The 15,602-nt window shown below is 42.0% G+C and overlaps 2 protein-coding genes across 7 annotated transcripts in view; one reads left to right on the top strand and one right to left on the bottom strand.

The window, feature by feature from the left end:
* Nucleotides 1-1,223: 1,223 nt before the first annotated feature.
* Nucleotides 1,224-6,638, top strand: crebzf (CREB/ATF bZIP transcription factor). 6 transcript variants are annotated; one of them, XR_013577126.1, is made up of 5 exons: nucleotides 1,241-1,947; nucleotides 2,242-2,317; nucleotides 2,657-2,725; nucleotides 2,937-6,051; nucleotides 6,108-6,638. XR_013577126.1 is itself a non-coding variant. In XM_078545709.1 (3 exons), the coding sequence occupies exons 1-2, from the start codon at nucleotides 1,238-1,240 to the stop codon at nucleotides 2,285-2,287; spliced, it is 789 nt and encodes a 262-aa protein (XP_078401835.1). In that variant the 5' UTR covers nucleotides 1,224-1,237; the 3' UTR covers nucleotides 2,288-2,317; nucleotides 2,657-2,907. The 6 variants fall into 6 exon arrangements, 3 of the variants coding, with proteins under 3 accessions (XP_078401835.1, XP_078401837.1, XP_078401836.1); XR_013577124.1 differs by having other exon boundaries at nucleotides 1,241-1,980; nucleotides 5,180-6,051; XR_013577125.1 differs by lacking the exon at nucleotides 6,108-6,638 and having other exon boundaries at nucleotides 1,241-1,980; nucleotides 2,937-3,628.
* Nucleotides 6,639-10,386: 3,748 nt separating this feature from the next.
* Nucleotides 10,387-15,602, bottom strand: part of tmem126a (transmembrane protein 126A) — a 40,052-nt gene continuing 34,836 nt past the window's right edge. Inside the window, exon 5 of the mRNA XM_078545708.1 lies at nucleotides 10,387-10,729. Within this exon, the coding sequence (XP_078401834.1) occupies nucleotides 10,507-10,729 (223 nt within the window). The 3' untranslated portion in view covers nucleotides 10,387-10,506. The remainder of the gene's footprint in view (nucleotides 10,730-15,602) is intronic.

The following is a 15,602-nucleotide window of genomic DNA, read 5'->3' as shown; positions in this document are numbered from 1 at the left end:
AACTATTCTGGTAAAACAGTTGGAACCATCCGGAGCCTCCGATTTAAATCGGAGTATCAGATGGTTCTTGGTGCACGATGATTTTGCAGGCACTTCTTGGGATGGGGAAGTCCCAGCACATCTTCCAGGGTACCTCCCTGGTATAACCAACCAGAGATTGGAGTTATGGGCCAATATGATTAAGCAGCGTCAACATGATTTTATGAAAGTTTCGTTTGGCAAATTGGTTAAGAGTTTTCTGAGGATGTAACTAGCAGGAGAGATAAAGGGGAACCAGTGGATGTAGCATATCTGGCTTCTCAAAAGGTATTCAATAAGATGCCACACAAAAGATTGTTGCATAATATAAGGGCATATGCGGTTGGGGGTAATATATTAGCTGAACAGAGGATTGACTAAAGGATAGAAAACTGACAGTAGGAATAAATAGGTCATTTTCAGGTTGGCAGGCTGTTACTAATCTGGTGCCACAAGGATCAGTGCTGGGGCCTCACAATCTTCATTAATAATGTCTTAATAATGATTTAGGATGAAGGGACCAAGTGAAATGTTTCCATGGTTATGCACATTACATTCCTGCTAATGCTCCCGGCTCTGCAGGAAATGCTGGGGTCTGCACACACACCTTTCTCCAGTCTCACTTTCTTTCAAGGATCCATTCCCTATCTCTTCCCTTCTCTCTCCCACTTTCCCAATGAGCTCCCTTTCAATAGTCTCCCTCTCCCATTCCCGGACCCCCTATTTATCAACCTACCTGAGTTCCCAATTCTCATTCCCTCCCCTTCTGTCTGAGCCCCCATATCTCAATTTCTCCCCCCTCCAGAGCCCCCAGCTCCCCCGAAATTCTTTTCAGTTGTCTCCCTCTTCCCCGTTCCTGCAATCTCCCATTTAACAATCTCCCTTCTCTCGAGCTCCAATGCTCAGTCTCCATCTCTCTCCCAATCCCTGCAGTCCCATCTCCACCTCTCCCAGATTCCCCATCTCTCTCCCTGTTTCGCTCATTCCACAGTCTCCACCTCTCACCTGATCCCTCCCATCCTCAGTCTTAATCTCTCTCCCTGATCCCTCCATTTCCCTACCCCCATCTCTCATTCCTCAGTCTCCAACCCCATTTCCCGGGCGCTGTTTAAATGTAATTTGTTGATGTTGTGACTTCCGGTTCCGCTTGTCGTTGGCGGCATGGAGCCCGTGTGCGTGACTGCCGGTTAACGGTTTCCGAGCTCGCGGCCGCCGCGCGATGTCTGGTAGTCAGAGCGGCCGCTGTATGAGGCGGTTAGAAGAGGCCCGGAGCCCGGCCAGTTCCCACAATAATCAGTCGGGAAAGTATTTTTTTGGGAGCACAGATCTAGACCTTTGGGACTTGGTTGAAATGGGGGACGGTGATCTGGGCTTTGCGGACTTGAACGATGTCCCATTGTTTCCGCTATCGCCTGAAGATAACTGCCCTTTGGGATCCAGTGGGAATGAGACGGTCCCTAGCTCGGGTGCCTCGGATGTGGCAACTCCCGGTCCCCAACAGCAGCCATCCCGCCACAGTTTACCTGCGAGGAACAGGAACGCTGCGGCGACGGCGGCTCGCTTAAACCGGCTGAAGAAGAAAGAGTACGTGACGGGCCTGGAGCTGCGCGCCAGCGGCCTGCAGGCCGAGAACCATGAGCTTCGGGCCGAGAACCAGAGATTGAGCCGGAGACTGGACGAGCTGCAGGGAGAGGCCCGCTACCTGAGATCCGTGCTCGCCAACCAGAGCAGCTTGGCGCGGCTGTTGAACAGGCTGAGCGGCCTGGACGGTATGAAACTGAGCTCGTCCCTATGCAGAGACACCGAAGGACAGGACCACGACTACGCGATTCCCGGGAAACGGCTGAAATCCGAAGAGGAGGAAGGAACCGCGGGAGGAGTTTGTCTGCATGTGGATCAGAGCCACGTCTCAATTGAATTCTGTTCCAGGTGTGCACAAAGTGCATCTTCATCGTTCAAAATGTAGGGTCAAGTTGCTGCCATTTAACTGCATTATTTTGTTTTCCCTTCTCTTTGACGGCATTTAACAGGAGCAAAGGACCACTGTAATGTATTTTGCTTAAAAAGAAACGTAAACTGAAACTGGGACAATGTTGGACAGTGCAAAGAGAAACTTTTTTCTGATTAATGATGTTTATTTCATTAATGCATTTTTTAAAGTATACTAACGCGAACGTGTTGGCAATGTTGTAATTACAAGTTACTGCTTACATCTTTTGACAGTTTCTTTTCTAGGTGTTTCCCTGCCATACTGGATGGTTGGGTTTGAAATGGACTAACATAACATCTTCACAATGTGGTAAGGATCATAGTAATTTGAATATTTAAATGTTAAAATAATTAACTAAGGATGTTAATGTTGATTAAATGCAGATATGTTTCTGTGAGGGATTGATGTGACCAAATCCCCAAAAAATGTTTGACTTTGTATTTGTCTAGGATTGAATTAGTCTTGTTTGTGCTGTAAATTGTAAGTTGACAACAGTAAGCTGTGTTTTACTGGCATATGTTTAAAACATGTTGCATTATAAAACTTGATTTGTCTTATAGAATTTTACTGTATTATTTGCTCTTTGTGAAACATCACTTATTACAAAATACAATTTATTTAGCACCCTTATTTTTCTTTATGCTTAAGTGAATACTTCTCTGGAAGTTGAAGAGTGATGGAACCAGCTGTTGGCCTCATTCCTCCTTTATATTAAAGGTAGTATAAGAAGTAATAGATTATATGCTAATTAATGTATCACAATTTGAAATTTACAATTAGTAAACATTTTCATGCAACATAATGCACGTATGTTGTAACTTGCTTCCATGGAATACTTTGAATTTTCTCATGTAGATTATTCTGTTGAAATAAACTTTTCTCCTTTTTGTTGCAAACATGATTGACGTTTAAAGCTCTTTCTGTTTAGTGCTTCAAGAGGACGTTCATTGGTACGGTATACAGTATTACAATGTGGGTGGAAGTTTTACATACATTACCCTTTCAGTGAAATGTTCACTTGCTGAAGTCTGGTATCTTTATGGGAAAATAATTTAGTAAATTGTTACCTTGAATAGATAAGAGTTCAGTGCACAAAAGTCTTTGCATGTAATATTCAACAAATGATAGAATACTGTTTTCCTTTTTGTCAGTAAACAACACACACCTTGCAGATTAACCTGAATCGTGATCGATATGATCTATTCAGCACATCAAAGTTACTATTAAACATGTAGCAGATCACTTTCAACAGTTCTAAGATTTTGTTTGATAAAGAAAACTAGCATTTAATTTCCTTAATATCCAAGTGATTAAACTTGCTGCTATCTAGTACAAGTTTAAATTGTATTTCGAATTAATGGTTATAACTAAATACAATGTTGTCTGTGGAGTTGTATAATATTAAAAAAAATTCTCAAGTGCTGTGAGAATAAAGGGGTTCCTTATCTCTAGATATGTTTCTCAATAATTTTTTTAATGCATTTGTTTAATTCATGTTTTTAAAAATTGATATTTGGAGTCCTGATGACGACATTTGGTGGTTGCCTATCTTTTTTGTATATTTGCTCTTGGGGTGTGGGCGATACTGGCAAGGCAGCATTTATTCTCCATCTCGGGTTGCCCTGACTGCATTAAGATTCAACCTTGTAGTAGGCATGAAAAGACCCACTGGTTTATCTTACCTGTCTGATATAGTTGCGATGCGCTATTAATCATGATAGCGACACTCCTCTCCAACCCCTTCCCCCCTTGCCGAAACACCTGCAGCCACATAATCTCCTAAGAGTTGAAAATCCAAGTTATACTCAGGCTTGGCAGCTGGTGGGAGGATGGAATCTAGAAAATTCCATTCTGATCCAACTGGATAAGCAGGAATAGTCCAGATTATATTGACCCTGATTAATATTACAGGGGTGTATATATTACATGCATTGGAACTCAATTGCAGTTTAACACCATTACCTCCTGAATGAGGTAATGTCCAACTACAAATGGATCCATCTGTCTTGGAGGATTACAGTGAACCAACATCACATGAGTTGATAACCTGTTCCACGGGTCTAGTATTCTCTGTGGAAAAGAACTATCTAACATACAAATATAAAAACAAAACTGCGGATGCTGGAAATCCAAAACAAAAACAGAATTACCTGGAAAAACTCAGCAGGTCTGGCAGCATCGGCGGAGAAGAGCAAAGTTGACGTTTCGAGTCCTACTCGAAAGATCAACTTTGTTCTTCTCCGCCGATGCTGCCAGACCTGCTGAGTTTTTCCAGGTAATTCTGTTTTTGTTTTGTTATCTAACATACAACCTGTTCTATGTAACCTGTAAGCATACAGTGTGGGACTAAAGTCATATGAGGTCAGACTGGGTAGGGATGGCATATTCCCTTCCCTTCCCTAATGGACTATAGTGAACAACTTGGATTTTTATGATGATCTGGGAGCTTTCACGGTATTTAGCAGATTTACTGAATTCAAGTTTGCATGAGGTTTCTAAATTGCTTATCTAATACCATGACTAGTGGGCTCCCATTGTTATTGTTTTGATTTTTTTCCAACCTTTATAGCCGGCAGATTTTTATCTAACTAAAATAGCTATCTAAATAAAACAGGAACACTTGTGAATGTGAAATCGCAGCTTATGCTCTGAAAGAGAAATATCCTTTGCAATCCAATCTGACTGTATGGAGTTTTGAGCTATTAGTAAATCTCTATCTATGGAAGAGATCTTTTTAGAGATGTATTAGTGTAATCATATAATCATCCAGGCAAATTTATCCTTAATTACTTTAATAACTTAAATGATCAAAACTAGCATGGTAATTTGAACTTAATTGCTGTTTAATATTATGTATTTATATTCTCAGTTTTTTAAAAATTGCAGAATACCTAGAAAACATCAGTAGTTTCAGCTTATGATGCTTAATAATTGGTCCAATATCCAGAATTGTCTGTATGTTTGAAGGGCATTTTATACCACTGTTAGTTTGCATGTTCTTTTTTTCCCCCGTTAACACTCTAATAGAAATAAAAAACCCTAATAGAAATAATAGAAATCTTCAATGAATTGGAAAACTCTTTACCGTAAGTTGTTTTTGCTGAAGCCATTTTTGCTAAATCTATTTTTAATCAACATCAGTATTAACACTTTTTTGATTTTCCATAACAGCCAAGCATTACCTCTGACCTGGAAAAGAATGGTACCGGATACCCTTGGTTTCACAGAATTATAAAGGATGGAAAGTCTACAATTATTATAATTTGTATTTTTGATTTGGTTTAATTGTTTTTTTTTCAAAAATACAAACCTTGACAATTGTATTATTGATTCAAATGGGAAAAAAAAGCTCCTCCAGTGGCTCAAGTGTAGTCGGGGACATAGTGCAACCTTTGGCCATTGAGTCCCGGCAAATCTGTTTTATTTATTGATTTTCTTGTTTGAATTTTGTCTGCTGGAATGTTGGAAAGAACTTTTGCCTCATTTGTGGATAAACCATAAACTGCCACTCCCAAACTTTGTTATCAAATTTCACCATTAGCAAATGCAACCCATCATGAGGCAAAGCATCTGAGTGTAAAATCCATTTCGAAAGCTATATGCCCATTGCATTAGATACACACAACAAAGGCAAACTTTTGGTTTATATCCTACTGCAAAATTGGTAACTTTATATGTGGTAGTAACATTGCGTTAGCTTTTATCAAGGTGGTGGTCAACGGGCTGGAAGGCCAAAAGTAACCCAGCTTCAGCCGTCTGGGGGAGCCCTGGCCAGCTTTTATGCTAATGAGCTTCCAATAGGGCTCCTGGCCCTTTAAATGATGGGAGTCCATTTCCAAAAGATGGTGGCATACCAGAAAGCTGGCAACTCTTCAGTGCCACCAGGAGCAGTGGGCTTTGCTGGGACTGCACCCAACTGGGATAGACAGTGATGGACACTGCCCTCGCAACAAGGTAAGTGGGGTTGAGGGTCACTGGGGCCAATCAAGCAGGCCTAAAAGAATGCCCCCGGGGGCGGAGGGAGTGAGTGGTCTGGTTGGTTAGTGAGGGCAGGGGGATGTTGCCATGACTACTACCATTGGGGTGTCAGGGTGGGGAGGCAGAGGTGGAGGGCCACTGTGAGCCCAATGGAAGGTCACCAGGGTTCACCGGGCAGTTTCTGTACATAGCAGTGGGCCTACCTGCTGGGATTGGGAGGGGAGGGGAGGGGAGTGGGGTGGGGGGAGTGGAAAGAGGCCCTGACAGCAACTTGTGGCACAATTGACCTCTGGGTGGGAGGGTCAACCTTGCCATTCCCTGCTATTGGCAGAATGCCATGACAGTGATGAGCATTCTCACCACCCTCTCTAGCAACATTTTGTTTCACACCCTTGCCCCTGCTTCCTATACCACTGTTGCAGACCCTGTAAAACTGAGCCCAGATATGTGTGTTAGTTACATAATTGTCTGATGAAACGTGGACACTTTCTTTGCAGGACAATGTTCAAGTGCTGCCATTCACTTCAATGCCAGAATTAAATCTGCCCTTTGGTGGTACTTTGAATCACATTAGGAAGTAGACGTTGTAATGGAATGACATTAACATAAAAGGCTTGTAATTTTAAAATAAATATCCTGTGCTCACAAACAAGACATGAGACCCAACACATTCTACTACCTTGTCTCTGGATATGCTTCCTATGTCAATACCATCCATGATTAAATTTGTGAAAATCGAGAGTTTTAGTCAACCAATAACAAACAAGTTGCTTGCTGCAATGTCCCAGTGAAGCTCAACGCAAACTGGAGGAACCTCATCTTCCGACTAGGCACTTTGCAGCCTGCTGGACTTGATATTGAGTTCAACAACTTCAGATCATGAACTCTCTCCTCCATCCCCACCCCCTTTTTCTAATTATTTATATATATATTTAAATATATTTTTCTTTTCCCACCTATTTCCATTATTTTTAAATGTATTCCCATCCATTGTTTCATCTCCACCTTTTAGCCTATTTCAATCCCTTCCTCCGACCCCACTCCCAGTAGGGTTATCTGTCACTTGCTCGTCCTGCTTTCTACCCTTAACGTCACTATTAGCTTATTTCTTAGCTAATATCACCACCGTCAATACCCCTTTGTCCTTTTGTCTATGACATCTTTGGCAATCTCTTCTTTGCCTCCACTTATCACTGGCCCTCTATCCAGCTCTACCTGTCCCACCCCCCTCAACCAGCTTATATTTCACCTCATTTCAATTTTTCCTCAGTTCTGATGAGTCATACGGACTCAAAATGTTAACTATGTTCCTCTCCGCAGATGCTGTCAGACCTGCTGAGTTTTTCCAGCTATTTTTATTTTTGTTACGAACAAGTTGCTTGTCTAGTTTAATGAAAAAATAAATTAACAAGGAACACTTCTTACTACCTCCCCGGACCATGACTACACCACCGATCGTCAAGCCGTTGTTTCCAAGATTGTGACTGACCTCATCTCCGCTGGAGATGATACCTCATCATCTAAAAGATGATCCCTCCACAGCTTCCAACCTCATCATCTCCCAACCCCGCACATCCCCCTTCTATCTCCTTCCCAAAATCCACAACAGGACTGTCCTGGTAAACTCATCAACCTGTTCCCGCCCCACAGAACTAATTTCTTCCTTTCTTGGCTGCATTCTCTCTCTTGTCCAGTGTCTTTCCACCCACATTTGCAATTCCTCTGATGCCCTATATCGTATCAACAATTTCCAGTTTCCTGGCCCTAACCGCCTTCTCTTCACTATTGACACCCAGTCCTTCTACACCTCCATCCCCCACCAGGACAGTGTGCAGGCTGTCTGCTTCCTTGAGCAGAGGCCTGAACAATCCCCATCCACTACCACTCTGCCTGGCTGAACTTGTTCTCTCACTGAACAATTTCTCCTTTAACTTGTCTCACTTCCTCCAAATAAAAGGTGTGGCTATGGGTACCCAGTTATGCCTCTTTCTGCAGTGTGCGTAACATTCCTTGTGGGAGGGGATTCTAGTCCCCTCCCACAAATTTATTTCCTGTATATCGATGCTGCTTCATGCTCTCGTCTGGACCTGGAAAAATGTATCGATTCCTGCTTCCAATTTCCATCCCCCTCTCACCTTCACATATCCATCTGTGACACTTCCCTTCCCAAATCTGTTTCTGGTGATAGACTGTCTACCAATTTTTTTTTACTGATTCCCACAGCTACCTCAACTACAGCTCCTCCTAGCCTGCTTTCTATAAGGACTCCATCCCATTCTCCCAGTTCCACTGCCTTTGTCACATCTGTTCTGATGATGCAATCTTCCAAAACGGCGTTCCTAAGATGACTTTCTTTTCCCTTAACTGAGTGTTCTCTCCCACCCCACTGTGGTCAACAGGGCCCTCAACCATGTCCAACCCATCTCCCACGCCTCTGCCCTCACCCCTTCCCCTCCATCCCAGAACCATGAAGGGATCCCCAACAGCCTCTGCATTCAGAGTATCATCCTCCAGCATTTCCGCCAACTACAGCATGATGCCATCACCAAACACACCTTTGCCTTAGCCCCCCTGTCAGCATTCTGTTGGGAGCATTCCCTGCTACCCTGGTCCACTCCTCCATCACTCCCAAGTCCTCATCCCCATCCCACAGCAGCCACCTCTGCAATCACAGAAGGTACAACACCTGCCTCTTAACCTTCTCACTGTCCAAGGCCCCATACACTCCTTTCAGGTGAAGAAGCGCTACATTGGGGAGAGTAAAGGCAGACTGGGTGACCGCTTTGCAGAACACCTTCGCTCAGTCCGCCAGCATAACCTGGACCTTCCGGTTGCTTGCCATTTCAACTCACCATCTTGCTCTTGTGCCCGCATGCAATATTTCAGTGAAGCCCAACGCAAACTGGAGGAACAACACCTCATTTTCCGATTAGGCACTTTACAGCCTTCCGGCCTTAACATTGAGTTCAACAACTTCAGACCTTGAACCTTTTCCTCTATCTTTACTGCTTTTTTAATCCAATTAATTATTTGTTAATTTCCCCCACATCCACACAGAGCCATCTGTCACTTGTTCTTGTGTTGTGCTTTCACAGAATGCTGTCCCTCCTTCTGCTATTAACATATTCTGCTATGTTACCTTTATGCCACTATCAGAACCTTTTTTAAGTCTTTAACACTACCATTAACACTCCCTTTGTCCTGTGTCCATGATATCTTTGTCAAATTTCTGCTTAGCTCCCACCTATTTCTGACCTATCTTGCTCCACCTCCTCTTAAAACAGTATAAAATCCATCACATTTATACCTCTCTTTACCTCTGAAGAAGAATCATATGGAATTAATCTGTTTCTCTCTCCACAGATGCTGCCAAACCTGCTGAGCTTTTCTAGCGTTTTCTACTTTTATGCCAGATTTTCAGCATCTGCAGTATTTTGCTGCTTTGTGTAAATTTAGTTAGGTCTTTCCATCTCATCATCTAAGTTGTTAATGAAGATGGTGTATAGTTGAGGCCCCAATACACATCCCTGCAGGACACCACTGCCAATTAGATTACCTGCACTTTATTCCTAAACTCTGTCCCCTCTTTTCAGCCAATTTGCCTTCAGTTCCATGGGGTTCAGTTTATGCTAACAGTCATGAGGGACTTTATCAAATGCTGTCTGGAAGCCCCTATAAATAACATCCATAGGCATTCCCCTGTCCAGAACTATAGTCACCTCTTCAAAAAATTCAACCAGATGGATCAGGTATAACCTAGCCTTTACAAATCCACGCTAGCTCTTTGTAATTGGCTGAAAACTTTCAAGTGGTTCAATCATCCTATCCTTAATTATAGACGGCAAAATTATAGACTGCACCACTGATGTAGCATTTTTTGACTTAATGGTAAACAGAGAAAATACTTGCATTTACATAATGCTTTTCATGACCACCAGATGTCTCAAAGCACTTTAAAGCGAATGAAGTACTTATTTGTCACTGTTATAATGAAGGGAATGCAGCAGCCAATTTGTGCACAGCAAGTTCCCATAAATAGAAATGTGATAATGACCAGTAATCTTTTTTGATGTTGGTTGAGGGAAAAATATTGGGCAGGACACCAGGGATCGCGCTCTTGCTCCTCTTCAAAATAGTGCCATGGGATCTTTTACATTACCTGAACAGACAGATGAAGCCTTGGTTTAAAATCTCACCCAAATAACAGCACCTCCCACAGTGCAGCACTCACACATTAATGCACTAGAGTGTCAGCCTTGACTTTTGTGCTCAAGCCCTGGAATGGAACTTGAACATAGAACCTTGTGACTCAGATGATAAAGTGCTATCAACTGAGCCAGTGCCACAATTACAAGATACAAAATTAACAGTCATGTAGATGCATTAATTCCGTGGATTAGTTTGTTTGGTTGCACAATTACTTTATTACTCAAGTTATTATAAGATCATATAAGAAATTATCTTCTCGTAGTTCAACACCAGTGAATGCATGATACTAAGTTGCCAAGTACTGGAGAAATTCAATAATTATTTTCTCTACTTTCTCCATTTAGTTCAGGATCTGTAGGAGTTGGAGGAAGTGCCAGCATTTTCATGTAAATTGCATAGTGCTTGGAACTCAGATAGACTCCAAAGAGAGCTTGAAGGATTAACACAAAGCTCAGTTTCCTCATAACTGGCTGACAAACAGTAATCCAGAATCGTATTATATTTCCCCTTTGTGGCATTGGGGCTGTGTTATACCTGGACAAAGAGTAAAATGAAGTTAGAAAATAAATACAATTTTGTGTACAACTACATATAACTTTGATTTAAAGATGCATAATTCCTAGTCTGAGGACTGAAGTTTTTTCTTAGAATATGAAAATCTTTTTGCAATTGTGGCCCAGATACATTACATAACCAATGTGTCGCTGCATATGATAACTTGAATGCCAGCCCTTGCACACACAATTTAAGAACCTCATCCCCTCAGTTCAACTTCTCTCTCTTTCTAAAAAAGAGCTTGCAGCCAGATGTATTTGATGAGTTCCTCTGATCTAGCTCATGAAGCCGGTTCGTGTTCTTTGTGCATGAGTGCCAATGTGTTGTATTTTGGGTTTTGGCTAAATTTGCAGTGAATTTAAAAAAAAACTCATTCATGGGACGAGTGCTTCGCAGGCTGGGCCAGCATTTATTGCCCATCCCTAGCTGCCTTTGCGAAGGTGGTGGTGAGCTGCCGCCTTGAACTGCTGCAGTCCATGTGGTGTAGGTACATCCACAGTGCTGTTAGGAAGGGAGTTCCAGCATTTTGACCCAGCGACAGTGAAGGAACAATACATTTCCAAGTCAGGATGGTGAGTGACTTGGAGGGGAACTTCCAGGTGGTGTTGTTCCCATCTATCTGCTGCCCTTGTCCTTCGAGATGGTAGTAGTCGTGGGTTTGGAAGGTGCTGTCTCAGGAACCTTAGTGAATCCTGAATTTGGTCCTTAAATCATGCCTCACTAGGATAGACATTTCCCAACCCCCTGTACCACAGTGCGTTTCCTATCGTTCAATTTGGTAAGCTTTTGCTAATGTGTCCAGTACTTGTACTGTTTGGAAATGCTACACCAATGTCTTCATAAGATCTTTCTGCAGTCTTAGAAAGCATTTTTCAAATAAAGTATCAAGCAGCTTTACTGATGAATAAGCACAATCATATAGTGAAATATTTACAGTAAACAATTTTCAGGTAACTGTCAAAACTCTAAAGCTAAACTTTATATAATATTTCTTTCAGCATTATTAAAGTGACAGATATTGATTGATTCTTTAAAGATCCCTACTGCTTCCTCTCGTGGGATTTTTCCAACTGCCCACTCCTCCTCCTCAGATAAAACATAATTGGTCTTTGCATCCCTGAAGAGTAACTTGAGCTTCCTGGATTTTGAATGTTTTCCTTTGAAATTCAAATTCAAAAATACACACTTAAATTTAACAGTTCTACGTGAACAATTCAGAGGGTAGAGAACTTTATTTATGGACTAATTAGGTGTGGAGGTGATCTTACTGGTTTGTTGTTTCTTCCTTACATAAGAGAAACAAAAAATAAGAGCAGGAGAAGGTCATTCAGCACCTCGAGCTCCGCCATTCAATAAAATAATGGCTGAGCTGATTGTGGCCTTAACTACACTTTCCTGCCTGCTCCCCATGACCCGTGACTCCCTTGTCAATCAAAAATCTGTCTAACCCAGCCTTAAATGTATTTAATAACCCAGTCTCCACTGCTCACTGGGGAAGAGAATTCCAAACACTGAAAACACTCTAAGAGGAAAAAAAATCCTCCTCATCTCTGTTTTAAACAGGAGACCCTTTATTTTTAAACTCTGTCATCTAGTTCTAGATTCCACCACAAGTGGAACCATCCTCTCAGTATCTACCCTGTCAAGTCCCCCAGGAACTTGTGTATCTCAGTAAGATCACCCTCTCATTCTTCTTAACTCCAATGAATATAGGCCAAACTCGCTAAACCTTTCTTTGAAAGACAAAACCCTCATCCCAGGAATCAACTGACTGAACCTTTGAGCGGCTTCCAATGTAAGCGTGTCCCTCCTTAAGTAAGATGACCAAAACTGCACATAGTACTCTAGGTGGGGTCACACCAATATCCTGTACAACTGTAGCAAGTCTCCCCCACTTTTATACTCCATGCCCCTTGCAATAAGAGCCAACATTCCATTTGCCTTCCTAATTACTTGCATGCTGACATTCTGTGATTCATATACAATGCAACCAAAATCCCTCTGCACCACAAGAATTTGTTGTCTCTCTCCGTTAAAAAAATATTCTGCTTTTCTATCCTTCCTGCCAAAGTAGACAACCTCAAACAAAAACAAAAATTGCTGGAAAAACTCAGCAGGTCTGACAGCATCTGTGGAGAGAAAGACAGAGTTAATGTTTCGAGTCCGTATGACTTTTCTTCAGGGTAAATATGGACTTGAAATGTTAACTTTGTCTTTCTCTCCCCAGATGCGGTCAGACCTGCCGAGTTTTTCCAGCAATTTTTGTTTTTGTTTCAGATTTCCAGCATCTGCAGTATTTTGCTTTTCGACAACCTCAAATTTTCCCACATTATACTTCATCTGCCAAATTTTTCCCACTCAATTAACCTATCTATAATCCCTTTGCAGACTCTTGATATCTTGCTCTTAACTTGCTTTCATACTTATCTTTGTATGATCAGCAAATCTGGCTTCAAAACAGTTGTTCCTTTCATCCAAATCATTAGTATGGATTACAGTGAGGGCCCAGCACTGATCCCTGAGGCACTCCACTAGGGACAGCTTGTCATTCTGAAAATTACCCATTTATCCTGACTTGGTTTCCTCTTAGTTAGCTAGTCATCCATGCTAATATATATCACCCCCAACACCATAAGCTCTTATCTTGTGTGGTAACCTTTTATGTGGCACATTATCGAATGTCTTTTGGAAATCCAGATACACTATACCTAATACTATCAATAGTAATACATCTGATAAATTTGTAAAACATTATTTCCCTTGTACAAAACCATGCTGAGTAAGGGGAAGAATGAAGAAGACAATGCCCAAGTGCAAAGTCAGGAATTTGGTTCATGTGGGAATTTCTGGTAAGTTTTTCTCAAATTTAAATTTAGGTTAAGAGCCAGACTCTGACATAGAACTTTCAAAAGGTAAGCTAGTTAAGTAGCATGTAAATCGGTTGGAAGTACAGAACTTAGTATTGCCGAAAACAAAGAAACATGTTGAAACTTTTCATCTTGTACCCATCAGGACACTATGCAAGAATACCAGTATAAGGGGAAAACAACAATTTATACTGAATGAGAAGAGAATACTGATTGATTGCAAGTGGCCAGTGAAAGCAGGCTTGCGGTAGCCAGTGGTAGAGAACTCCCTGCCAGAGTTCTCAACTAGTGTGTCAAGGAAGGGGACTTAATTTAACTGCTCCATTTCAAAGGTGAAATTGAGTGCAGGATGGAGCCCATTAAGACATGTAAGGAAATGATAGGTTCCATGAGAAATGTGTCCTCGATGGAGTGACACCTAACCTCCTACCCCTTGGATATTTCCGATATGTGGATGATACGTTTGCTATGTTTAAATCCGCGGCTGCATGTAATAATCTTACGTCTTCACCATGATGCTGAAATAGGACCCTGAAAAGTGCCCAGTCTACCTCAGATTAAACTGGAAAGGCAAGGCATCTCAAAAATTTGAGCAACAGGTGTAGCTAGCTGTTTCACACGGCTGCTATGCAGTAGCAACGCAAGTGGTATTCGCCACTAATAGGATGCTGCCGTCAAGTCAAAAAGACATTCTGCCTATCTCACAAATAAGTAATGTGGTATATGAATTTCAGTGCCAGTGTGATGCTAGATACGCAGGCCATACATCCCAAAGACAGCAGATCATATCAAACAGCATGTCCTAGCTGCTGTTCGCAACAGGCAAGGTACAGACCATACCCAACCAGCCTGTACTTGTAAAACTCAAAACAGTGTCCAACATTAGATATAATTCTGCAATTGGACAATGTTTGCTAAATAATCCTCAGTGTAAAGTGTGCTAAGTTTGCTGACAATCAATTTAAGATCGTCAGTCGGGTTCGCAATGTGGTGCATTTATGTGTACTGGAAGCTACATATATTAATACACAGGGCCTTGCTCTTTGCAGACAGAAAGATCATGTACACATACTGCGCCTGTTTCAGTTAAACAAAAGTGACAGCCATTCGCTGACTCGTTCCTCAGGGTAATGCCTAGCAGTTAACTGTCAGTCACCATCACTGGTGCATTCTCCATTGCAACACCTCTACCAATCAGAATCCATCTGCAAGCCAATCAGCATTCTCTTCCCATACAGTATAAATTGTTTGTTTTCCCCTTATACTGGTATTCTTGCATAGTGTCCTGATGAGTGCAAGACGAAAAGCTTCAAACTCTTTCGAGTTATCAACAGTCACAGATTGCAACTCTTTCGAGTACAATCACAGTTCTTGGTTTCCGGGAGTGGGACATGAACCCACAACCCTCTGGTTCAAAGGCGAGGGTGCTATGAACTGAGCCACAGCTGACACCTCGTTGAACTCTTTCGAGTTATCAACAGTCACAGATTGCAACTCTTTCGAGTACAATCACAGTTCTTGGTTTTTCCGGGAGTGGGACATGAACCCACAACCCTCTGATTCAAAGGCGAGGGTGCTATGAACTGAGCCACAGCTGACACCTCTAACAGTCACAGATTGCAACTCTTTCGAGTACAATCACAGTTCTTGGTTTTCCGGGAGTGGGACATGAACCCACAACCCTCTGATTCAAAGGCGAGGGTGCTATGAACTGAGCCACAGCTGACACCTCTACGAAAAGCTTCAATATGTTTCTTTTTTGAGCAATACTTAAGTAACACAGGAGCTGTGTGACAGTGGCAGTAATCTGTCAATCAGCTGAAGGTGGTTGACTTGAATAGGTGCTAATTGTTGTAGCAGTAAGTTGAGCTAGCGTTGCGACTGGCAAGTGAGCCATCAGTACTATAAAAAAGCAGACAGGTTTGCAAATCACACGAAGGGGTTGGATGGAGAGGAGACCATGCCTGAGTGTGACGTAGACAGAA

Source organism: Cetorhinus maximus, chromosome 7, assembly GCF_964194155.1.
Source record: "Cetorhinus maximus chromosome 7, sCetMax3.hap1.1, whole genome shotgun sequence".
Taxonomy (NCBI): domain Eukaryota; kingdom Metazoa; phylum Chordata; class Chondrichthyes; order Lamniformes; family Cetorhinidae; genus Cetorhinus; species Cetorhinus maximus.
The sequence above is the reverse complement of the archived record's forward strand: the minus strand, read 5'-3'. Positions and strand labels throughout refer to the sequence as shown.